The sequence below is a fragment of the Bubalus bubalis genome, chromosome 8 (assembly GCF_019923935.1).
Source record: "Bubalus bubalis isolate 160015118507 breed Murrah chromosome 8, NDDB_SH_1, whole genome shotgun sequence".
Taxonomy (NCBI): domain Eukaryota; kingdom Metazoa; phylum Chordata; class Mammalia; order Artiodactyla; family Bovidae; genus Bubalus; species Bubalus bubalis.
Genome location: NC_059164.1, coordinates 99207131 through 99231767, shown reverse-complemented (window position 1 = coordinate 99231767; position 24637 = coordinate 99207131). Strand labels below are relative to the sequence as shown.

At 37.6% G+C, this 24637-nt stretch overlaps 1 protein-coding gene across 2 annotated transcripts in view; it reads left to right on the top strand.

The window, feature by feature from the left end:
- Window positions 1–24637, top strand: part of MTPN (myotrophin) — a 79444-nt gene that overhangs the window by 42594 nt on the left and 12213 nt on the right. Inside the window, exons 2-4 of one of the 2 annotated variants that reach the window (XM_044946911.2) lie at window positions 7989–8102; window positions 8929–9012; window positions 9101–9835. In XM_044946911.2, coding sequence (XP_044802846.1) covers window positions 7989–8102; window positions 8929–9012; window positions 9101–9121 — 219 coding nt within the window. In that variant the 3' untranslated portion in view covers window positions 9122–9835. Of the gene's footprint in view, window positions 1–7988; window positions 8103–8928; window positions 9013–9100; window positions 9836–24637 lie in introns of those variants that run through there. The other variant, XM_006041171.4, reaches the window with a different exon arrangement.

Here is a 24637-nt window from a genome sequence, read left to right as displayed (position 1 = left end):
ACATAAAAACTATCACTGAAGAAGTAATTAAGGTATATACTATTACTGGACTATAAAGCTAACCAGTTTTTATCAACTGAATTATATATGGTAATCAATTCATAATCAAGATCTCAAAAATTAGTTTTAAACATCTCCTGCTGCTGCTGCTAAGTCGCTTCAGTTGTGTCCAACTCTGTGCAACCCCATAGACGGCAGCCCACCAGGCTCCCCCATCCCTGGGATTCTCCAGGCAAGAACACTGGAGTGGGTTGCCATTTCCTTCTCCAATGCGTGAAAGTGAAAAGTGAAAGTGAAGTCGCTCAGCCGTGTCTGACTCTTGGCGACCCCATGGACTGCAGCCTACCAGGCTCCTCCATGGGATTTTCCAGGCAAGAGTACTGGAGTGGGGTGCCATTGCCTTCTCCAGACATCTCTTATAAGTGGACAAATCAGAAGAGGAAACAACAAAGAAATAGAGAGCAGAAGGAAAACTACTATAACGTGGTGTCCCTAAAGCCAGAGGAAGAGAGGGTGCTTTAAGAGGGGAGAAGTGATCCACTTTGTCATGTTGGGACCTCAGTTAAGGTGAGGGCTAAGAGATAACCTTTGCATTTCACAACATGGAGGTCTTTGATGTCAGCAAAAATGGCTATAGTATAATAATGAGGGTGGAAGCCAGATTAGAACAGGAAGTAAGAAACCGGAGATAGCAGATATTCACAGTTGTTTTGGCAAGTTTAGCTATGAAAGGGAGGAGAAAGAATAGTAACTGAAAGGTGGATGTCAGGCCTAAGGATAGACTTTAATGTTGCTGTTGCTTTTTTAATGGAGTTGTGAGTGGCATATTCTGATGAAAGGGAGCAAGTAGAGCAGGAGAGGTTGAAAACACAGGCAAGAAAAGGGATAACAAAGGAATGAGTTTTTTTGTAAGACAACAAAAAAGGATGATACCAAAACTTACGTGAGGGATTGCCTTTAGATAGGAAAGGATTTGTCAGTTGCAGGAAAATAGAAGTTCAGGAGGAAATTCATGTCTGAAGACCATTTTCTGTTTGGAGAAGAATACAAGGTTATCTGCTGAGAATAAAAAGAAAGGAGGAGGCTTACAAAAAGTGGAAGAGATTTAAAATAGTCTCTGTAAAAGCAAGAAAAACAGGAACATGGTAAGATTGCCATGTAATGCTAAGGGACCTGTTGAAATTGTGCATCTCTCACTTCTATCCCCAGAATCTGGGAGACAAAATTAGGGTTAGATTTTTCTCCGTAGCTGGTCATGTTTCATGAAGTTAGAATGAAGGTGAAGAATATGTCTGACATCCTCTCTTCTGATCGCTGATGCCTACTGAGAGTGAAGAGAAAGGAACTAGATAGAGCACTGCCTATCTTCCCTATTTCACCACCACTACTGAAGTTAACACCTCTCCAACTGCTGGGGAGCTGGTTAAATTGTCATTCCAATCCCTCCGTCAGTAAACATAGCACTGGTCTCAAGTTACTGCTGCTATTACTGGATAAGGAGTGCATTATCAGTAGTTGCTTGAAGTAGAAGATGGTGTGTATGACTTACTTCCAAGTCTTTCACTTGAGCAATTTCACATTTGTTCAGTATAAAAGCTTCTATTATGTAAAATTTACTATGTATCAGAAACTATCTAGGCATTAGAGCTGCAAAAGTAACTAATAGTGACATGATGTGTGGCCTGCGTTCATAGAGGATACAGATAGAGGCAGGTTGAGTGGAATGTATAAATACAAGCTGCTTTGGGTACCCTTGTGAAGGTCATACTACTCAAAGATGACTTTAGAGGAAGTTTGATTAAAGCTTGATTCTAAAGGATTAGTAGGAATTAACTGGGTAAAAGACAGTGGAAAGGAATGGGGTCAGCATAATGGGGCTGGAAGTTGAGGTGCCGAGTAAGATTTTTTTTTCCAGCACTGCAGACAATTGTTTTGATATCTGAAGCCCACCCAGCTAGTAGGGGCCATACTGATCCACACTTTTTCCACCTTAAAACTTTTCTTCCATCTAGTTTGTTGAGTTGTAGAATACAGAGGTCAGGAGCTTTTCATTTAGCATTAACAATGAAATAACTTGACCCCAAGTAGCTTTTCCTTTTAAGTCTCCCATGAAAGTACTGTTAGTCATTACTGCCCCTCTTCTACATCAGATTTTAGTTAGCATCAAGAATAGAGCCACAGAGACTTGATTTAGGAAAATCTATGTTATTGAGGTATAATTTAAATGCAAGAAATTGCAGATATTTAAAGAGTACAACTGGATAAGTTCTGACATGTATACAATCATGAAACCATCACCACAGTCAAGATAATGAAGTTGGTGGATTCCATCACCCTCAAGTGCCCCTTCGTAGTCCCTCCCTTCCATAATACCCCAGTAAGCAACTACTATTCTGCTTTTTTATTAGTATATATTAGTTTCTGTATTTTATATCTTTATGCCAGTACCATGCTTTATTGATTACTGCAGTTTTCAATAATTTTTGAAGTCAGATATTGTTAGCTCTCCAGTTTGTTCTTTTTTTTCAAAGTTGTTTTGGCTGTTCTAGATTGTTTGTTTTTCCACATGAAATTTAGGGTCAGTTTGTCAATTTTTTTTTAAAAGCCTGCTAGGATTTTAATTGGTATTGCATTGAATCTATATATCAATCTGTGGAAAATTAACATCTTTGCAATATTCAGTCTCCCCACCCATGAATGTGCTTATCTCCATTTATTTATTTAGATCCTCTCTTAATTCCTCTCAACAGTGTTTGGTGATTTTAAGTATATAGGTATTGTATTTTTTGTTAAGACTTATTACCAGATATTTTATAAATTTGTATGCTATTGTAGATAATACTGGTTTTAGTTTTTATTTGTAATTATTAACTGCTGGTGCTATATTAAAATGCAGTTGAGTCAGTATATTGATCTTTTGTTCTTTAACATTGCTACTTATTCTAGTAGCTTTTTGGTAGATTCCACTGGACTTTCCTCTACATAGCTATCATCATCTGTAAACAAAGACAGTTATACTTCTTCCTTTTCAAAATGGATGAGGTTTGTTTGTTCCCTGGTTGCACTGTTCAGAACCTCTAGAACAGTGTAGAATATAGGTGATAGAAGAAAGATGTCTTGTCCTGGTTTTAGGAGAAAAGCATTCATTCAATCTGTCACCAGTTAAGTATGATGTTAATTGTACTTTCTCTGTAGAGGCCCTTCATTAGTCCAGAGAAATGTCCTTCTTTTCCTAGTTTGCTGAGCTTTTATCAGTAAAGGATGTTGGATTTTGTCAGATGCTTTTTGAGATGATTGTACGGTTTTTCTTTTTTTCAGTTTGTTAAAATGGTGAATTATGTGGACTGTCTTCAAATACTCAACCAACCTTGTATTCCTGGGATAAATACTACTTAATCATGGCCTCTTGTACTTTTATACATTATTTGATTGAATTTGCTAACATTGTTTAGAGTTTGTGTTCGTGAGGGACATTATCCTGTGCTGTTCCTGACTTGTAATGTCTTTGTCTCAGAATCAGAGTATGTTGACCTCAAAGAACACATTTTAGCCTTCCTATTATTTTAGAAGAGTGTGCAGAATTATTATTATTCATTTTTTCTTAAGTGTTTGGTAAAACTTACCAGTGTAGCCATCTGTGACCTGGGAGTTTCTTTGTGGGAAGATGGTCTGTAAAATCTGATATTAGCACTTTCTGTGCTTTTTTTCCCCCTAATCATTCTAGCTAGAGATCTATCAATGGTATTGATCTCAAAGAAATAGCTTTTGATTTCTATTATTTTTCTGTTTTCCATTTCATTGGTTTCTGCTCACTTTGAATTTATTTTTTTTTTAATAGACTTTATTTTTTAGAGCATTTTCAGGTTTGCAGCAGGGTACAGAGATTTCCATATGTCTTTTTCCCATGCATTTTCTTACGGTAGAAGGACAAAGATGGTTAATTCGAGACCTTTCTACTTTCCCAATATAGGTATTTAGTACTATAAATTCCTCAAAGGCCTACAGAAGAAGATGCTTTCTTTCCTGTCAGTCACACTAAGCCTTTCCAGTATTGTCATTTTTGTCTGCTAAAATAAGAATTGTAAAGGCAGTGTCTGCAGGGGTAAAGGGGAGTTTAAACTCACAACTGTTCCTTTTCATATGCCTTTTGCACATTTATACCAAGTTGAGAAGGACGGTATCACGTATTTTAATTCAGGAACACAACTTTTGACAAAGCTGTCTTAACTGACAACTGCAGTTATTTCTTTACTTTCTTCCACTGAAAAGGCCTATCTAGTTAATCCTCTCCAGTTAATAATTAGCATGAATAATGGAAAGGAAGTGAAAGGAAAACTAGTTTTATCTAAATCATTTTAAGCAATACTTCTTTGCCTCAAACAAAGCCTCACATTTCTGCAGTTGTGAATAAAGATTAAGCTGGTACTCCAGGTTGGCCTTACTTTTAAATTTGTTTCTGAATATAAAGTATAATAAGTCATATCTTTATATTTCAGCCATTATTCTGAACCTTCATTAACCTAATTTTGGATAGTCTTTTAGAACTAGTATGAATCAATCCACAGCAATAATACTTAACCTTTATTAAACATACTACCTTGTCTAGTACTTTGTTAGATACTTTGCATGGATTATTTCATTTGATGATACACTAAAATCCAGTGAGGTGTGTTTTTAGTCCCATTTTATAGATGGGAGTGAAAATGGGAAGAAAACAAAGATTTCGAAAGTAGTCTTAAGGTCCTACAACTCTGGTAGAATTGGAGCTCTTCCCCAGTCTCCAGTGATATTAAGTATGTTATACACCTTCTTTCTGCTGCTGCTAAGTCACTTCAGTCGTGTCTGACTCTGTGCGACCCCATAGACGGCAGCCCACCAGGCTCGCCCGTCCCTGGGATTCTCCAGGCAAGAACACTGGAGTGGGTTGCCATTTCCTTCTCCAGTGCATGAAAGTGAAGTCGCTCAGTCGTGTCTGACTCTTAGCGACCCCATGGACTGCAGCCTACCAGGCTCCTCCGCCCATGGGATTTTCCAGGCAAGAGTACTGGAGTGGGGTGCCATTGCCTTCTCCCACATCTTCTTTCTACTAATGTGTTAATTTACTGTATAAGGAGCGTTGTTGTTGTTTAGTCGCTCACTTGTGTCGGACTTTGTGACCCCATGGACTGCATCATGCCAGGCCTCCCTGTCCTTCACCATCTCCCAGAGTTTGTTCAAACTCATGTCCCTGGAGTCAGCGATGCCATCCAACCATCTCATCCTCTGTCATCCCCTTCTCCTGTATTGTAGCTTCACCTTCAGCATCACAGTCCTTCCAGTGAATATTCAGGGTTGATTTCTTTTAAGGTTGACTGGTTGCATCTCCTTGCAGTCCAAGGGACTCTAAAAGAGTCTTCTCTAGCACCACAGTTTGAAGGCATCAGTTCTTTGGCACTCAGCCTTTTTTATTATCCAGCTCTCACATCCCTACATGACTACTGGAAAAACTATACAGAACTTTGTAGGCAAAATAATGTCTCTGCTTTTTAATATACTGTCTAGGTTTGTCATTGTCTTCCAAGGAGCAAGTGTCTCTTAATTTTGTGGTTGCAGTCACCAACCACAGTGATTTTGGAGCCCAAGAAAATAAAATCTGTTACTGCCATTGTTTCCCCACCTTAATCTTTAGTTCCTCTTCGCATTCTGCCATAAGGGTGGTATCATCTGCATATCTAAGGTTATTGATATTTCTCCCAGCAATCTTGATTCTAGCTTGTGCCTCACCCAGCTCAGCGTTTTCCATGATGTACTCTGCCTGTAAGTTAAATAAACAGGGTGACAATATTCAGCCTTGACATACTCCTTTCCCAATTTGGAACCAGTTTGTTCGTTGTTCCATGTCTGGTTCTAACTGTTGCTTCTTGACCTGCATACAGGTTTCACAGGAGGCAGGTAAGGTGGTCTGGTATTCCCATCTCTTGAAGAATTTTCCAGTTTATTGTGATCCACGCAGTCAAAGGCTTTGGCATAGTCAATAAAGCAGAAATAGATGTTTTTCTGGAACTCTCTTGCTTTTTCGATGATCTAGCGGATGTTGGCAATTTGATCTCTGGTTCCTCTGGCTTTTCTAAATCCAGCTTGAACATCTGGAAGTTCATGGTTCACGTACTGTTGAAGCCCGACTTGGAGAATTTTGAGCATTACTTTACTAGTATGTGAGATGAGTGCAATTGTGTGGTAGTTTGAGCATTCTTTGGCATTGCCTTTCTTTGGGATTGGAATGCAAACTGACCTTTTCCAGTCCTGTGGCCACTGCTGAGTTTTCCAAATTTGCTGGCGTATTGAGTGTGGCACTTTCACAGCATCATCATTTAGGATTTGAAATAGCTCAACTGGAATTCCATCACCTCCACTAGCTTTGTTCATAGAAAGATGCTTTCTAAGGCCCACTTGACTTTGCCTTCTAGGATGTCTGGCTGTAAGTAAGTTATCGTACCCTCGTGATTATCTGGGTCGTAAAGATCTTTTTTGTACAGTTCTTCTGTGTGTTCTTGCCACCTCTTAATTTCTTCTGCTTCTGTGAGGCCCATTCATTTCTGTCCTTTATTTTGCCCACCTTTGCATGAAATATTATTCCCTTGGTATCTCTGATTTTATTGAAGAGATCTCTAGGCTTTCCCATGCTATTGTTTTCTGTTTCTTTGCATTGTTCACTTAAGAAGTCTTTATCTCTCCTTACTATTCTTTGGCACTCTGCATTCAGATGACTTGAATAAACAATCCATTAGAAGTTACTGCTGTGAATTACTCATATCCTCTTAACTGAAAAAGGTTGTTTTATCATCGAGGAATTAAAAAGGAGGAAAATTATTTTTTATTAAATTCTTGACATAGAGACAATATATTTAAAACATACATCTGGCCTGGAACTCAGAAACACTGTGTGTAATTTAGTTTCCTGACTTAATGCTCTGAGGCCTCCACTGATCGTTGTGACAGGCAGGTGGTTTTACCTCTTGGAATGCTTTCTTTTTTTTTTTTAAAGTACCAGCCCTTGAAAAATAAGATGATAACGCTAATATTTTCTGGAGGATGTAAAACCCTGGAGGTAAACTTTTTCCTTAAGGGAAAAAAATAGCTCTGTATATTTAGTGATTTCAAATTGTTTGAATTTAATGATTTTATTGTTTGTAAAATAGATGCTTTATCTATATTATGACCCTTAACCTTAAAATGAAAATACTGAGTAATGGATTTGACTCAGTATTTAAATAAATACTTATTTATATAAGTAGCTTATAATAGCTAATCATATATCTGTTAATTTTAGCTATACCACTTTATTTTCAGTGCTTTGCATGGATCAGTTACTTTAATTCTCACAACTCCATTAAATGTATGTTTAATCATGTGATTATTAAATTACTATCTGCCTCCCACACTGGGTGGTAAGCTCTGTGGAATCAGAAACCATTTCGGATTTTGTTTACCATTGTTCACTCTGTGCACAGAGCTGACCCTCAATAGAGCTTAAATTTGAATGAATGAATGAAATGAATTCTTAATAGCTAATACTGATTACCTTTTGATAGTGATGTCTGCCTCCATCAAAGTAGTGATGCTTTCTCTGAAGTATTAAAATACATGTTATATGATCTGTGTAAAATCTTTAAGTATTTAAACTCAACATTTTTTCTTTGCTGGTCACATCTTGACCTCATGGTGATTAAAATTCCTTAGAAATAGAGCACAATCATATATTTCATTACATTTAGCTTTTTTTTTAATAATTGTTTTCAGCTTGACTAATGGTTTGAATTGCGGTCATACTGTGTGCTAACCATTGTGCAGAATTTAATTTCAAGTTCTTGGTTGCTTGTTTCACTTTGCAGGTAATGTAATTCTTTGACGAAACACTTGTAGCTTTAAGAAGGTAAAGCTACCAGATGCCTCATTTCCGTTCTTCAGTCTACCATCCTTACGAATACTGTTTTCATTTGGCTTCTAAGGGAGAAGATGTCAACCGGACACTAGAAGGTGGAAGAAAGCCTCTTCATTATGCAGCAGATTGTGGACAGCTTGAAATCCTGGAATTTCTGCTGCTGAAAGGAGCAGATATTAATGTATGTAAAGAACATTGTCATACTAGAAAAAAAATTCCTGTTGCATGCTATTGGGTAGTTGTTTTCAGTAGATTTGTAAAATAGTTACTGGTGGAAATCTCATGTGAAAGTTAAGAATATAGTCTGAAATTTTGCTGAATTTCTGTAGCTTAGAAATACATGGTTGTGATTTTTTTTTTAGTAAGCAGAACAAGTTTATTTTTTTAAACTGATAAAACTGGGGGGTGGGGGACACAGGATAGATAGATTCATGCTTCCTTTTCATGTTCTAAAGCAGTTTGAGAGTTAGCACTATCTGTAGGTAGCAAATGGCTATCACCCAATGGAGGATAGGCCCTGTAGTCATACGAAAAATCTAAAAGTGGATTTTTGGACAACAGTCAGGCAGCAGTTATCTCTTGATTCTTGCCTTTTGTAGCCTCTGCATTTCAGAGTTTCAGAAAAATGTTTAACCATAAAGAGCAAGTGAGATGAACTTTTCACATCTCAGGGGCTGCCATGTCACCTGGCCCAACTGTGGGCATCTGTTACCTCTTCATACTGGCGAGCCTACAGTAGTGGGGAGTTGAGGCTCATAGAGGTTAAGTAACTAGTCACACAGTTAAGTGCCAGAGTCCAGATTTGAGCTGGGGTCAAAGTCCTGCTCCCTCTGTTTCACTGGCTTCTAAGGAGAAACTGCTTGTGGGCCTAGGCCTCTGTCAGCTCTGTAAGAGGCTAAAAATGGGAGAACATTGATTTTCAGTTATTTACAAACATTCTCTAATGATCTAGAGAGAAGGAAGAAATGAAAAATGGATCAAGTGATCTATATCTCATTCTTTCATAGGCTCCAGATAAACATCATATCACACCTCTTCTGTCTGCCGTCTATGAAGGTCATGTTTCCTGCGTGAAATTGCTTCTGTCAAAGGTGAGGTCAATTGCTGGTTTTTATTGTTTTATAACTCTTCAAGCTAAGTAATTGGTTATTAATTTACTTAAATTTTGTGTGGCATCAGGAACAGAAAAATCAGAGGTAACAGCCAAAATTGAAGACTAGATCAATGTTGCTTGAAAGAGCTGATCCACACCCTGTTACCAGTTCTTGGTGGGTAAAGAGCCTGAGCTAGAAAATAAGTCAACACAGTCTCCGTCATCAAGAATATCTTGCAATTTTCTTTTTAAAAGTTAGCTGAACTAGACATTGTACTTAATACAGAAAATATTGTCCTGTGCTAGTAACAGTTTGCGGACTGGTTCCAGATTCACATACCACACTTTTATAACCTTGCCTTTGGAATTTGTAAACTTCTTTGTAGTGATCTTTCTGAGCAAGATTATTGAGGATTGCTGTAAGGGACTCTCCAAGTCATTTGGTTTCTTGATGTGATTGAGATCATGGTACATTTGGAGTTTTCCAGTGTTTTGTCTTTGACCTTGATTTGAGAGCTTGTAATCAGAGTCCAGCCTTAAAAATTAACCAGTCAGTTGCAACCATTCTAACTGTATTAGATGGAAACTGCAAATGTTGGAAGACAAGAAATCATCGTAAAATAAGGCACTCACGTTAATCCCAAGATTATCTTTTCATGGCCATATTCTGGAAAATGTTCATAATGTTTAATTTGGAATTTTCAAATAGGTCCTGCTAAAAGAAGCAAGAAAGAATTAGAAATAAAATGAGTAAATATATATGAAGCATTTTGCATAGTACCTGACACATTATAATAGTCAATAAATAGTAGCTTTTATTATGTTTAAGACTAAAGAGGATTTTATGCTTCATAGACTCAGTTTCAGTAGGATTTGGAGAACATTGGGAAAGAAAGTAGTACTTTTGTCCCAACACTTTATTGACAACTTTTCAAAGGTACTATCTGAAAGCAGTTAACCCAGGTCCTTTAAAATTAGGGGGTTTTACCCATACCTTCTGCACAAATACCGGATTTCTTGAAATGTGTGGTGGTGGTGGTTTTTGCAAGTTTTGGAGAGTTGGGAGGTTTGAGGTAATTTTTAGATATTATATACCACACTGATTTAAAAAGCTAAAATAAAGGAACACATTATTCTTTGCCACTGTAATGGATCCAGCATCTTTGATAGAATGTGGTCATGAAGATTTCCAGCCACTGTATCTTTCCCGTCCCCCACACTCATGTAAAGATTAAAAAAAACCTTTGAGAACTATGGATAATTTCAGCCTTGGGGGAATGTTTTTGTATTATGTTAAAAACTGGTTGTCGGAGGCTACAAATACTAATTTACAATTCATGAAAGATTTAATTGTAATATTTTATTGGTTAGGACTCTTTATTGAAAGTAACTAAACCCAGCTTAGACAGGCTCAAGCAGTAAAAGAGATCATGTTGACTCACACAGTTCTAGGTTGAGGCACAGCTTTTCTGTGGGTTTAAGCCACATGACCAGAATCTGATTTCTTTGTCTCTGTCTCTCAGCTTTCTTCCTTAGGGTTGGCTTAATTGGCCCACCTCAATATATCTTCTGAGTGTAGAGCAAAAGAAGCAGCAATACTGTATTATATTTGAGAGATGCTCACTCCAGTACTCTTGCATGGAAAATCCCATGGACAGAGGAGCCTGGTAGGCTGCAGTCCATGCGGTCGTTGAGGGTTGGACACGACTGAGCGACTTCACTTTCACTTTTCACTTTCATGCATTGGAGAAGGAAATGGCAACCCACTCCAGTGTTCTTGCCTGGAGAATCCCAGGGACGGGGAAGCCTGGTGGGCTGCTGTCTATGGGGTCGCACAGAGTTGGACACGACTGAAGTGACTTAGCAATAGAGCTTAAAAGTTCTCAGAGGAAAAATTTTTAACTATGTCAGGTGATTTTTATTTAAACTTATTGGGGTAACCATTTCACAGTACATAGACATATCATTTTGTTGTATACCTTAAAGTGTCAGTTATATCTTAATTACCAATTAATAAGTCAGAATAAAAACAAGAAATGAATGACGACGACGACTCCTTTCTCTGTCTTTCTGTGACCTTTTGTACCTAGCCAAGGCTTTTTGTTCTCTGAAAATAAAAACCTCCAGGGATGCTTTTTTAGCTTAGGGCTCTGGTCATTTACCAAATGAGGTACCCCTAAGCCAGCTCCTTCTTTGTAGCCAAATTTCAAACTGTAGATCAGAAATGTATTTGTTTCTGATAAGCCTTTCTTTCGACCTCAGTTCAGTTTAGTCGCTCAGTCGTGTCCAACTCTGCGACCCCATGAATCGCAGCACGCCAGGCCTCCCTGTCCATCACCAACTCCCAAGGTTCACTCAGACTCACGTCCATTGAGTCAGTATGCCATCCAGCCATCTCATCCTGTGTCATCCCCTTCTCCTCCTGCCCCCAATCCCTCCCAGCATCACAGTCTTTTCCAATGAGTCAACTCTTCGCATGAGGTGGCCAAAGTACTGGAGTTTCAGTTTTAGCATCATTCCTTCCAAAGAAATCCCAGGGCTGATCTCCTTTAGAATGGACTGGTTGGATCTCCTTACAGTCCAAGGGACTCTCAAGAGTCTTCTCCAACACCACAGTTCAAAAGCATTAATTCTTCGGCGCTCAGCTTTCTTCACAGTCCAACTCTCACATCCATACATGACACTGGAAAAAACCATAGCCTTGACTAGACGGACCTTTGTTGGCAAAGTAATATCTCTGCTTTTCAGTATACTATCTAGGTTGGTCATAACTTTCCTTCCAAGGAGTAAGCATCTTTTAATTTCATGGCTGCAGTCATCATCTGCAGTGATTTTGGAGCCCAAAAAAAGAAAGTCTGACTCTGTTTCCACTGTTTCCCCATCTATTTCCCATGAAGTGATGGGACCAGATGCCATGATCTTCTTTTTCTGAATGTTGAGCTTTAAGCCAACTTTTCGACTCTCCTCTTTCACTTTCATCAAGAAGCTTTTTAGTTCCTCTTCACTTTCTGCCATAAGGGCAGTGTCATCTGCATATCTGAGGTTATTGATATTTCTCCTGGCAATCTTGATTCCAGCTTGTGCTGCTTCCAGCCCAGCGTTTCTCATGATGTACCATGCATAGAAGTTAAATAAGCAGGGTGACAATATACAGCCTTGACGTACTCCTTTTCCTATTTGGAACCAGTCTGTTGTTCCATGTCCAGTTCTAACTGTTGCTTGCTGACCTGCATACAGGTTTTTCAAGAGGCAGGACAGGTGGTCTGGTATTCCCATCTCTTTCAGAATTTTCCACAGTTTATTGTGATCCACACAGTCAAAGGCTTTGGCATAGTCAATAAAGCAGAAATAGATGTTTCTCTGGAACTCTGTTGCATTTTCGATGATCCAGCGGATGTTGGCAATTTGATATCTGGTTCCTCTGCCTTTTCTAAAACCAGCTATCTGGAACTTCATGATTCATGTATTGCTGAAGCCTGGCTTGGAGAATTTTGAGCATTACTTTACTAGCATGTGAGATGAGTGCAATTGTGCAGTAGTTTGAGCATTCTTTGGCATTGCCTTTCTTTGGGATTGGAATGAAAACTGACCTTTTCCAGTCCTGTGGCCATTCTGAGTTTTCCAAATTTGCTGGCATATTGAGTGCAGCACTTTCACAGCATCGTCTTTCAGGATTTGAAATAGCTCAACTGGAATTCCATCACCTCCACTAGCTTTGTTCGTAGTGATGCCTTCTAAGGCCCACTTGACTTCACATTCCAGGATGTCTGGCTCTAGGTGAGTGATCATACCATCGTGATTATCTGGGTCATGAAGATCTTTTTTGTACAGTTCTTCTGTGTATTCTTGCCACCTCTTCTTAATATCTTCTGCTTCTGTTAGGTCCATACCATTTCTGTCCTTTCTCGAGCTCATTTTTGCGTGAAATGTTCCCTTGGTATCTCTAATTTTCTTGAAGAGATCTCTAGTCTTTCCCATTCTGTTGTTTTCCTCTATTTCTTTGCATTGATCGCTGAGGAAGGCTTTCTTATCTCTCCTTGCTGTTCTTTGGAACTCTGCATTCAGATGCTTTTATCTTTCCTTTGCTCCTTTGCTTTTCACTTCTGTTCTCTTCACAGCTATTTGTAAGGCCTCCCCAGACAGCCATTTTGCTTTTTTGCATTTCTTTTCCATGGAGATGGTCTTGATCCCTGTCTCCTGTACAATGTCACGAACTTCATTCCATAGTTCATCAGACACTGTCTATCAGATCTAGTCCATAAATCTATTTCTCACTTCCACTGTATAATCATTAGGGATTTGATTTAGGTCATACCTGAATGGTCTAGTGGTTTTCCCAACTTTCTTCAATTTAAGTCTGAATTTGGCAATAAGGAGTTCATGATCTGAGCCACAGTCAGCTCCCGGTCTTGTTTTTGCCCGCTATATAGAGCTTCTCCATCTTTGGCTGCAAAGAATATAATCAATCTGATTTCAGTGTTGACCATCTGGTGAGGTCCATGTGTAGAGTCTTGTGTTGGAAGACAGTGTCATGACCAGTGTGTTCTCTTGGCAAAACTCTATTAGCCTTTGCCCTGCTTCATTCTGTACTCCAAGGCCAAATTTGCCTGTTACTCCAGGTGTTTCTTGACTTCCTACTTTTGGATTCCAGTCTCCTATAATGAAAAGGACATCTTTTTTGGGTGTTAGTTCCAAAAGGTCATGTAGGTCTTCATAGTTTCAACTTCAGCTTCTTTCCACCTAGGACAAACAAAACAAGAAGTGATTACTCTTCAGATAGCGAGAGCACAGACCATTGTTCCATATTTCTTATTCCCAAAACACTATGCTGTTGGTCATTAAGACCTTAAATCTTCTACTTAAATAAGTTCCTAAAAAGCTGGCTTGATTTGAATGTATGATAAGCCATTATGTGTTATCCCAGAAGGATCTTCATAGATATATACTATATTGCTAAATTATCGGTTTTAAGTTGAGTTTCCTAACTTTAAAGTAGTTTTTAATTTTATTTGTGCCTGTAATTTTGTCCTTTGATTATATCTGAGCCTTAATTTTTGTAGCTAAATAAGTGACATTCAGTGGTGGCTATATTGATGGCAAACCAGTTGTAACCATGTAGAGCTGTTATTTTAGATGAAAGAAAGATTTTATCTTTTTGAAAGCAACACATTACCTTTTTAAAGCAATGTAATACAATGTAGTATTTTTTTTTTCAAAATTAATTACATTGATTTTATATTTGCATAAGCTTCTTAATGGATACCCAGTAGTTCTGTTAACAAAATTTTTAAAGGAGGAAATTGTGCTCTTTCAAAAATCCTTAATTAACTAAAATAAGGCTATTCCATGGTCTAGTGCATTTATTTAAAGTCCAGTCAGAGTTGATATTATGTAATCTGGTTTGTCCTGCTTTTTATCAAAGTTAGAATCCTTATCAATTACTATGAATTCATTTGAAAGTACATAGTTTAGAAGTTTTCCAGATTTGTTGACAGCTCTAATATACAACTGATTCTTGAACAAAGGTTTGTATTGAACCAGCACACTTACATGCGGATTTTTTTCAGTAGTAAATGCTGAACATACTGCACGATGCATGGTTGGGTGAATCCACAAATGCGGAGGAACCACAGATACGAAGAGCCAACTATAAGTTACAAATGGTTTTCAGCTACACAGAGGGTCAACTGTATTATTCCACTGGTACATCATTAGCATAAGGGAAAAGCCAAAATAATATTTTAAAACTCAGTATGATCACAAGTAATGGTAAAAACAAAAATTACAAAAACAAGAGAGTTGCTAGAATGTATAAAATCAAACCACATGATTTGATTTTATATTTAAATCAAGCTATGCCATTTACTGGGCAATTTTAATTTTAATGCAGTGGAAGATGAAGTTATGACACAAGTGGGAATTTAAGATGTTTAATTCTTTATTATCCATATAGCAAAAAAGGAAGCTAACATCTATGGAAAATATAACTTTTGTTTTTGTAATCTCCAAGTACATAAGATGACCGTAAAGGAAGTTAAACAACTTCCTAAAGTCTAACAGAAAGTAATGGAATCAAGATTTTTTCCAAGATATGACTCCATACATGTTCTTTCTCCTTGAGAGTTCATTTTCAGACTTATCATTATGGAAAATTATGAGAAATGATTATATTTTTGCAGGTAAAAGCTGTTTGGCTTTTTTGTATTGTTATTTTTTATTGTTACACTCATGATTGAAAAAAAATGTAGAAAACACTTGTGAGCCTTTCACTTCAAGACTGAGGTCTGAGCATATGCCAGGGTATCCCCCTTTAACCCTCTGATAATAGAAAAGAGGTTTTTTAAAATAAATGAATCGACATCCGCTTTAAACCATAAGATGGGATTCATGAGACAATAAATTATCCTTGAGAGACAGAAAGCAGGTGATATGAAGCTGAAGAAGAAGGCATTCCCAAATATAAGCAAGAGAGGACTGTTGCAAGTTAGGAGTCGATCCAAGGCAGCTTGAAGCCCAGAAGTGGTCAGCACCCAGGGAATAAGCAAGAAATTACTATGTGAATAAAAACAAATATTGAAATATGAAATGATCATGAATGTTTAAAAGTATAAGCTAAAACTGTAGAACTACTAAATAATACTAAATAAGATTCAAGGAAAATGAACAAAACTCCTGGTACTCACCAAATCCAGAGTACATGAGAAACAGTGGTTTGGTGAAAGGAGACAGATGAAACAGATTAAAAATTCAGGCTCCAGAAGCATCCTGGGGAATAGAGTAGTCTTAGGGAGTAAGAAGCCCGAGTGAGGGTATGAAACAGAAGTGGCAGCTGCCCCGCAGTCGCTAAAAAGATCAAACCTAACAGACTTCGACCTAATGTTAAAAGATCAAACCTAACAGACTTCGACCTAATGTTATAGCAAAAACAGACCATGTAAGCACCTGTCATTTTAAATTGTAATTATCTCACAGTTGAATAAATTTTTTTTTCCTGAATAAAAACAGGAAACTTTTGTAATAAAAGATATTTAAAAGATGTATAAAAATATTACTGACTTCCTGGCTAAAATCTCAAATGCCTGAGTAATAGTAATGTTGCAGGCACACATTATGTAGAAGAGAGTTAATCACAAAATGGTACTCTCGAACTATGTTATGGCTGATGGATATTCGTAAGTCTAAAATTCATTTATTTTTCACAGTTACATATAATTTGGCAGCATCTTAATTTCTGTGTGGTTAAAAAAACAGTTCTCTGTGAGAAGTAACTGTTTGCCTGTAACATTAATACACCATCAGGCTAGACATTCCTCTAATATTAACATTTTCTCTAATCTAGTATAATATTTAATATATATCAGATTTCTACATTTACACTTACTAAAATTCTTTATAATTTATGTAATTCTTTTGATAATAAGACATTTTAAGACGTCTCCTTGTTTTCTTAATTCTAAGGAAAACTGTCTCTAAATAATCCACTTTAGGGTATTGTGGGGAAAAGGGAAATACTTAACATCAAAGTAAACATTTATGTTTACTGTCATTTAGAATTCAGACAGATAAGCATTTGTTACTATAGTGTATGTTTATACTCTGTCCCTTATATGCGATATACTACTATTAAAAATGACCACTCAATCTCCTATTAAATAAGAATTCTTTTAAACAAATAAAGAGAAAAGGCACCCTAGCATGAGAGAATCACAAATCTTATAATAATGAGTTTTTAAAACATAATTACTGTTTTATTCTTACAGAATCAAACTGACAATATACTTGTTATTATAAATTCATTTGTTGGTAGAGACATTTAGCATACTAAGCTATATCTGAGAGAGAAAAGTCCAAAATAAACTTGGCTTTTTTGTCTTCCGTTATTTCTCTGCTTTACACTGTATCACAGAATGTACCTCCTTAGGATGTCTCCTGTAACCTTTCAAGAGAAATATGTAACCACTGATGTTTGTGCAACTCTGATGCACAGCTGATTCAGACCACTCTATGTTCATCGTGTGGATAAATGAGCGAAAAACAGATTTACTCAATAGCCTTCCTTTTATAAAAAAGAAGTTGAAATGATTAACATCCTATGTACAACTGCTGTAGAGAATAAAAAGTACTAAAACTGCTAATATTAGAAAAGCATCTTACCTGATAATGCTGATGATTTTGCTCAATAATTTGTTTTCTATGCTGTACTTGAAAAAACTCAATCAGCCAGTTGATAATAAAATTTGCATATCCCTTTCAAATACCAGCATTGTCAAAAGAGGTGTCTATGGTACAGATTCTGTTGCTTGAATTGAGAATCAAGATACAAGGGCTTAGAAGTCAACCCTTTTTCAGCTTAAACAAGTAGATGTGTGGTAGGTAGAAACATTTTTTTACTCAAATTACTCATTGTTCCACTCCTGGTAAAATCTAAACAGTTTTGCATATTTTCAAAGCACACATATTATTGATTATTGCTTTAACCCCCAAAGTTCTTTTCCATGTAACATGGGCCAAGTTTAGTTTCAAAAAAATTTTAGGACTAGTGACCTGCAAAGAACTGAGCAATACCTTTTCTGAATTGCCTTATTTTAAGAAACTGCATGAGGAAAGAACTAGCAGGCTTGATATAGCTAGAAAAGTGCCCCCAGATACTGGAGAAACCAGTTGTTATACTGTTTTGATTACACCTTACAAATCTCATCCACAAGTATGTCCTTTGTAAGCTTTTTTTTTACCTATTTAGCTCTTTCAGACTGGAGTGCATCGTTATTTTAGATAGTTTCTGTTAGTGACATAAAGTGTGTCCTGTGATGTCACACGCCTCCAAGTTTGGCTTTCAGTTCTAAATAAGTTGGTCGCTTTAAATAAATTCCTTATCGTCTCAGCCTGAATGTTCTCTTCTGAGACATGGGGCTAGTACTTACCACATAGAGTTGATGAGAAGGTAAATGAATTAGCTCCTAGTTAAAATAGTACTTACACCTAAGAAATGTCATTTAAGTGCTTTACATATATTGATTCATTTAATTATCACAGTAATCCCATGAAGTCAGTATGATTTTTAATCCCCCATTTTACAGATGGGGAAACTGAGGCACCAAGCATTAGGAAGCTTGCCCAGGATCGCACAGCTCATTAGGAGGAGGATGAGGATTCAAGCCCCACTACTTTGACACCAGAGCTGTAACATAAGAACAAATCCAAGATCATTATATATGCAGCTGAAAATGAACTGTGGTCACTGTCTCCAAATGAGAAGTACAGGGAAACATAGAATGTGTCTCATTGCTCCGGGGGTGGAGAAGGGGCTTCATTTGTTAGCTTTTGTTATGTAAATAGGTTGGGGTGGCTACTTTTCTCTTTAAGAGTTAATCGAGGTTATAAGAATCAGTTTTTTATTTTTTTTCAAACTAAAGGTTAAAATAGCAACACAGCCCACCACATAAATTAGAAGTCCTCGCAAGTATAGTCGTTCATATTGTCGTTCATTGTCATGCCATTTCCTGTTGCTTGTTTAGCACATTGTTTAGAGAGGCAGACGGGGTGCATGGCCCTGAAGTTAGCAAAGACAGATTTAATACCTGGTCCTATGACTTCCCCAGGTTTGATTCCTGAGTTGGGAATATCCCCTGGGTAAGGAAATGGCAACCCACTCCAGTATTCTTGCCTGGAGAATCCCATGGACAGGGGAGCCTGACAGGCTACAGTCCACAGGATTGTCTGAGTCGAACATGACTTAGCGACTAAACCACCACCTGTGACTTCACAGCCAATAAAGCACAGTTAGAAGATAATTAAAGACTGTGACAAATACTCTTAAGAGAAGTGGAGTTCAACTGTAACAAAACTCCTGCTACAGAGATTTAAACAAGAAAGTGGCTTCCCCTTTTTGTGGCTGAATAATATTCCACTATTTAACTCTTATTTTTAAGAGACATTAACAGAATTTTTGATGGAGGACTTTGTACAGAGATCATGTAAGCCTTACCATTTTATTTACAGATTGTAAAGCAAATAAAACATCTGCAAAGAGGTTAAGGAACTTGCCTAAAGTCACACAGCTACTTTGGGGTAGAATTGGGATTTCACAGGTTCAGTATGTCCTTGATCCACACCACCTGCTTGATTTTTTTTTTTTTTTTTGAAGTGTAGCTGTACAATGTTGTATAAGTTACAGGTGTGCAGTATATTTTTTTAAATTGAAGTATAGTTGATTTACAATATTGTGTTTGTTTCAGGTGTATAGAAAAATGATGTGATTATACATACATATGTGTATATCTGTTCTTTTTAAATTCTTTTCCATTATAGGTTATTATAAGATACTGAATATAAACCCTTGTTTATATATGGTAGTGTGCATCTGTTACAGTTTATCCCTCCCCTACCCCTCCACTTTCTATGTCTGTGAATCTGTTTTTGTTTTATATATAAGTTCATTTGTACTGTTTTTCAGATTCCACATGTAAGTGATGCCATATAATGTTTGTCTTTGACTTGCTTTATTTAGGATAATCTCTAGGTCCATCCAGTGATTCACAATTTTTTTAAGGTTATATTCCATTTATAGTTATTATAAAATATTGGCTATATTTTATATCCTTTACATTTGTGACAACATGGAGGGACCTTGAAGGCATTATGCTGAATGAAATAAGTCAGAGAAAAACACCATATTATCTTACTTACCTGTGGAATCTAAAACAAAACTCACAAATACAGAGAACAAATGATGTTGATGGTTGCCAGAAAGGTACAAGCTTACAATTATCAGATAAATAAGTCCTGGGGATGTAACATAAAACATGGTAACCATAGTTAACAATACTGTATTATACATCTGAAAGTTATTAAGAGAGTAAATCTTTTAAGTTCTCATCCTAAGGAAAAAACTTTGTAACTCTGTGTAGTGATAGATGTTGACTAGTCTTATTGTGGTATATCCATATATCAAATCATCTAGTGTCATTTTCTTTGAGATATAACTGACATAGAACAAGTGGCCTGAAGGTACGACAGTCCAAGGCTGAATGACTGGCTCCCCTTGTCCTTAGCATCTCACACTCTCTTCTCCCCTGTCTCCCCTAGTCCCTGCTGTCTCAAGACAACTAAGGATTCTCTTGTCCCTGGGGCTTTATGGAGAAAGAAAGCTGTCCACAGGAGAGGCTAGCTCTGTGCCAGAGGGCAGCTTACTGCTTTAAGGGAGTCTTGGGATTGAGTTTCTTCTCTGTAGGGGAGGAAAGCACAGAAAAAAAGGGGACTGTACTAGATTTTAGATAAGCCAAGCTACAGTGTGAGCCTTGAAGTGTGGTCAGCAACATGCCCTTGCATACAGGAGGAGAGAAGCCAAGCCAAGTCACTGTCTGGAAAATTCCAGAAGGGCTTCACAGAGAATAACAGTAGAATAAGAGTTGAGTGGTTAAAGGGAGAGGACAAAGAATTGCTTTGTTCCTTTACATTTTAAGAGTCCTGTGGGACATTTAATACCAGATATATTCATTCAGGCATTCATTTTGTATTTGATTCTGACCCGCTTTCTTTCCAAAAGTGAGTTGAATATATCAAACCATGGTTGCTAAGTTTTTATTTAGTGGTTATATAGTGGTTATATTCTATCAGTTCAGTTCAATCGCTCAGTCGTGTCCAACTCTTTGCAACCCCATTAATCATAGCATGCCGAGCCTCCCTGTCCATCACCAACTCCTGGAGTTCACTCAAACTCACGTCCATTGAGTCAGTGATGCCATCCAGCCATCTCATCCTCTGTCGTCCCCTTCTCCTCCTGTCCCCAATCCCTCCCAGCATCACAGTCTTTTCCAATGAGTCAACTCTTCACATGAAGTGGCCAAAGTAGTGGAGTTTCAGATTTAGCATCATTCCTTCCAAAGAAATCCCAGGGCTGATGTCCTTCAGGATGGACTGGTTGGATCTCCTTACAGTCCAAGGGACTCTCAAGAGTCTTCTCCAAAACCACAGTTCAAAAGCATTAATTCTTAGGTGCTCAGCTTTCTTCACAGTCCAACTCTCACATCCATACATGACTACTGGAAAAACCATAGCCTTGACTAGATGGACCTTTGTTGGCAAAGTAATGTCTCTGCTTTTTAATATGCTGTCTAGGTTGGTCATAACTTTCCTTCCAAGGAGTAAGCATCTTTTAATTTCATGGCTGCAGTCATCATCTGCAGTGATCTTGGAGTCCAAAAAAAAAAGTCTGACACTGTTTCCACTGTTTCCCCATCTATTTCCCATGAAGTGATGGGACCAGATGCTATAATCTTCATTTTCTGAATGTTGAGCTCTAAGCCAACTTTTTCACTCTCCTCTTTCACCTTCATCAGGAGGCTTTTTAGTTGCTCTTCACTTTCTGCCATAAGGGTGGTGTCATCTGCATATCTGAGGTTATTGATATTTCTCCTGGCAATCTTGATTCAAGCTTGTGCTTGCTTCTTCCAGTCCAGCGTTTCTCATGATGTACTCTGCATAGAAGTTAAATAAGCAGGGTGACTGTATACAGCCTTGACGTACTCCTTTTCCTATTTGGAACCAGTCTGTTGTTCCATGTCCAGTTGTAACTGTTGCTTCCTGACCTGCATGTAGGTTTCTCAAGAGGCAGGTCAGGTGGTCTGATATTCCCATCTCTTTCAGAATTTTCCACAGTTTATTGTGATCCACACAGTCAAAGGCTTTGGCATAGTCAATAAAGCAGAAATAGATGTTTTTCTGGAACTCTCTTGCTTTTTCGATGATCCAGCAGATGTTGGCAATTTGATCTCTGGTTCCTCTGGCTTTTCTAAAACCAACTTGAACATCTGGAAGTTCATGGTTCACGTATTGCTGAAGCCTGGCTTGGAGAATTTTGATTATATTCTATGATCAGTGGTTATAGTCTAAGGTTGTAAAACAGTGTCTACTGCTGCTAAGTCACTTCAGTCGTGTCCGACTCTGTGCAACGCAACATACAAAGAAACATCCACCAGTGTTGTGTGTGTATTTATATCTAAATGCTAATTTTTTAATTAATTTGATGAATTTTTCATTGAAACACAGCTGCTTAGTATTCTAACAATTGATCAGCATAATTATAATCATCTTTGCCACAAAAGCCTTTTGTCAATATAATATCAGATAACCTCAGTACAAGTTTAAGAATTTCAATCTTAAAACGTTACTAATCCAGTTTTTTGGCCTATTTGTCCAGATTAAGAACTGGTAGTATAAAGCAGAATTAGGCTCTCTGAAGTAAGTAGATAAAGATATGCTCTTGTTGATTAATGCCAGCATACCTTATCTTTTGGCTACATTGTAAAGTATTCTATTGAAGGGCAGAGATAGTATGACTTTAATTTTTTAAAAACATTTCCTATAGTCTGTGACTTACTGTCAAATAACACCATTTTCAGCAACATGGACATACCTACAGAATGTCATACTGAGTGAACTTTAAGTCAGGCAGAGGAGGTGAAATAGCATATGATGTCGGTTGTATGTGGAATCTAAAACGAAATGATACAAATGAACTTACGTACAAAACAGACTCACAGACTTTGAGGACAATCTTATGGTTGCCAGGGCTGGGGCAATAGGTGGGGAGGATGGGGAGAGGGTAGGTTTGGGATGGACATGTACACACTGCTATAATTAAAATGGATAACCAACAAGGACCTACGGAATAGCACAGGGAACTCTGCTCAGTGTTACCCGGCAGCCTGAATGGGAGGCGAGCTTGAGAGAGAATGGATACATGTATATGTATGGCTGAGTCCCTTCCCTGTTCACCTGAACTATCACAACATTGTTAATCGGCTACACCCCAATACAAAATACAGAGTTTAAAAAATAATGCATGATTATCTAAAGCTATAACTTGTGAAAAAAATCAAGAAATTTCTTGTGAGGCCTTAAAGCTTTTTTACTCCTTAGAATAACAAATGACCTCTCTTTCTGCTGAGGCCACTTAACTTGGCCGTAGCAGCCTTTTCGTCCTCCAGGAAACTTGATCATGACTTGAATCATGCTGTAAATGTAAGATGAACCTAGTCCTGATCTAGTCTGTTATTACATATAGTAATAGTCTATATCAATTAATTTTAAAAGCATTTACTTTTTATAGTATCATTTTATTGCCTGTTAGACACTGTGCAAGGCTTTGTGAACTTAGAGACTGTTAAGCTTAGTACTGGTGTCAACATATTCGGTAAAATGTAAAACAAGGGCATTAAAGTGTTTTGATCGCTGTGGCAGGAGTTTATATGTAACCCAGCAGGGATCTAAAGGAAGGAGAGGTCATATGTCCTGGGAGTCAGAGGCCTAGTATGATACAAATAAGAATGTCATTACAACTTCAGGGACCACAAATGTAGCTTCAAAAAGCAGTTGACACTTGAGTCCTCGAAACTTAGTGTCTAGGAATCTAATAGAGAACTGCATTACCTTTCAAAGCAGAAGCATCAGTGTGAGAAAAGTCACAGAGGCAAGAGAGACCTGACATGTTAATGCGTTAGGGTAAGGGAAATATTTCAGCACAGCTGCAACATGGGATTTAGCAAGAAACATGACTCGAGAGGTGGGTAGTGAGCAGCTTATACCTTATGTATCATGTGATTTATCTTGTTTTCTTCTGTGAGGATGCCATTAAAGGCATTTATGTAGGTGAGTATTAACGATCAGACTTGAATTTTACAAAGATCACCCAAACAGATGTATGGAGTCTGAGTTGGAGTAGCAGGAGAATTGAAAAAAGAAACTATTGCATTAGAATTTACATATGAAAATACTGAACTGAGATAGTAGCAAGGACAGGTGGGAAATTTTAAGAACATTATTGTCTAAAGACTTAGTGACTGATCATACGTGAAGTAAGCAAAAAAAAAAAAACTGCATAGTATCTCCACATTTAACATGATAGAGAATGCTCCAGATGAAGAAATAAGTTGGTAAAAAAACATTATGGATTCACTTTAGGAAAGGCTCCATTTATAGTATTTCTGGGACTAAAGTAGGTAAGACTCAGTGTGTGTGAGTGGTGGGGAAAGCTTTAAAGATCAGGGTAGACGTTCAAAATGAATATATAAGTCAGAAGTTAAATCATAACGTGGATGAGATCTGGCAAAAGCATACTGAGCAAGTGGTGAAGATGCCTGCCAAAAACCAGAACCATGGAGAATCCAGCATTTAAATAAAGTTGAGAGAAAGTAAAGGGGAGGAGGGTGGAGTGGAAGGAGTAAGAAGGAGAGGCAGGCTAGACAGAATTTAGAGATAATATTCCAGAGTATTTTCAGGACAGCATAGGTTAGGGTGCAAATTGCCTTTCATGTCCAGTGTTTACTCTTCTTTTAAAAAGAGAACCTTCATGTTTTAACTTGGTGCATAGTGGCAGCCTAGCTAGTCTTTGTATCTCAGTTTGTCTTGCAGTGGCTGGGGCTTTGTGTCTAAGTTTGGCCCAATGGGGTGTGCACAGAGTGTGCCATTTCTAGATCATCACCTAACATATGAAGCAGATGTGGAGGTGAGCACACTAAGCGTTATTGTTCTATGAGCGAGAAATAAGTTAACTTAGTTTAATCCATTGTGCTTTAGCCTCTGTTATAGCAGTTTAGCCAAACAGATAGGATAAAAAGTTGTTA